This window comes from Chaetura pelagica, unplaced genomic scaffold, assembly GCF_000747805.2.
Source record: "Chaetura pelagica isolate M959 unplaced genomic scaffold, ChaPel_1.0 scaffold713, whole genome shotgun sequence".
In the NCBI taxonomy this organism is placed as follows: Eukaryota; Metazoa; Chordata; class Aves; order Apodiformes; family Apodidae; genus Chaetura; species Chaetura pelagica.
This window is the reverse complement of record NW_009952819.1, coordinates 46,362-47,388: the sequence shown is the minus strand read 5'-3', so window position 1 is coordinate 47,388 and position 1,027 is coordinate 46,362. Positions and strand designations below refer to the sequence as shown.

General features: G+C 68.6%; 1 protein-coding gene across 2 annotated transcripts in view; it reads right to left on the bottom strand.

Annotated features, from left to right (window-relative positions):
- Nucleotides 1–28: 28 nt before the first annotated feature.
- Nucleotides 29–1,027, bottom strand: part of ALDOC (aldolase C, fructose-bisphosphate) — a 2,408-nt gene continuing 1,409 nt past the window's right edge. For both annotated transcript variants that reach the window (XM_009995108.1, XM_009995106.1), the window contains exons 6-8: nt 958–1,027; nt 678–877; nt 29–154 (exon numbers count right to left, since the gene is read on the bottom strand). The exon at nt 958–1,027 is cut by the window's right edge. In XM_009995108.1, coding sequence (XP_009993410.1) covers nt 59–154; nt 678–877; nt 958–1,027 — 366 coding nt within the window. In that variant the 3' untranslated portion in view covers nt 29–58. The remainder of the gene's footprint in view (nt 155–677; nt 878–957) is intronic.

Here is a 1,027-nt window from a genome sequence, read left to right as displayed (position 1 = left end):
GCGGGATGTGAGCGGTGGTGGGGAGGGGGCCGGGGCCGGCGGGGCACCGGGCCAGGGCTCAGTACGCGTGGTTGGCCACGTAGAGGGACTGCCCGGCGGCCCCCGAGCTGTCCCCGCTGCCCTCGTACTGGCCCAGCGCCGCCAGCCCGGTCACCTGGGGGGAAAGGAGAGGGCCCCCCCGGGCTGTACGGCCCTGCCCCGGTGTTCCCCAGACCGTGGGGACATGGGCTTCGGTATCCCCTGTGCCCCCGAAAAAAAAACAGTTCTTGGCATCCCCTGCCTCACTGGGCACAACCCTTTGTGGCCCCTGTCACCCCACAGGACGTGGCTTTTGGCACCCCCCTTCCCAGAGGGACACAGCCCTTCATGTCCCATGTCATCCATGGGGACCCGGCCCTTGGCAACCCCCATTGCCCTCTGGGGGAGTGGTCCTCACTGTCCCCCATCTCACAGGGAGACAATCCTCAGCATCCAACCCACAGGGATCACAGCCCTGGTACCTCCTGTCACCCTGTGGGATGTGGCCCTCGGCTTCCCCCATCCCAAGGGGGCACAGCCCCCTGTCCCCAGGGCCACAGCCCTCAGTGTCCTCCCTATTCAGACACAAACCCTGGTGTGTCACCCACCCCTCTGGGAGCCCTCAGCCCCCCCTCTCCCGCAGGGCCCCTCCCCATCACCTCCGCACGCTTGATGAACTCCTCGGTGGCGGCGCTGGCGTTGTCCTGCTGCCCGCGCCAGGCGCTCAGCGCGGACGCCTGCAGGGCCCGCCCGTAGGAGAAGGTCAGGGCCCACGGCCGCACCAGCGGGCACGTGTTGATGGCGTTGAGGTTGATGGAAGCCTCCTCCTCGCTCTGACCCCCGGACAGGAAAGTGACACCTGCAGGGAGCAGGGTTATGACACCAGGAGGGCCACAGGGCATCCCTCTCCTGGTGCCCGGCCTGTCCTGCTGCAGGTACCTGGCACGGCGGGGGGCACCGTGCGGCGCAGGGCGGTGACCGTGGCCATGGCGATCTCCTCGGGGCAGAA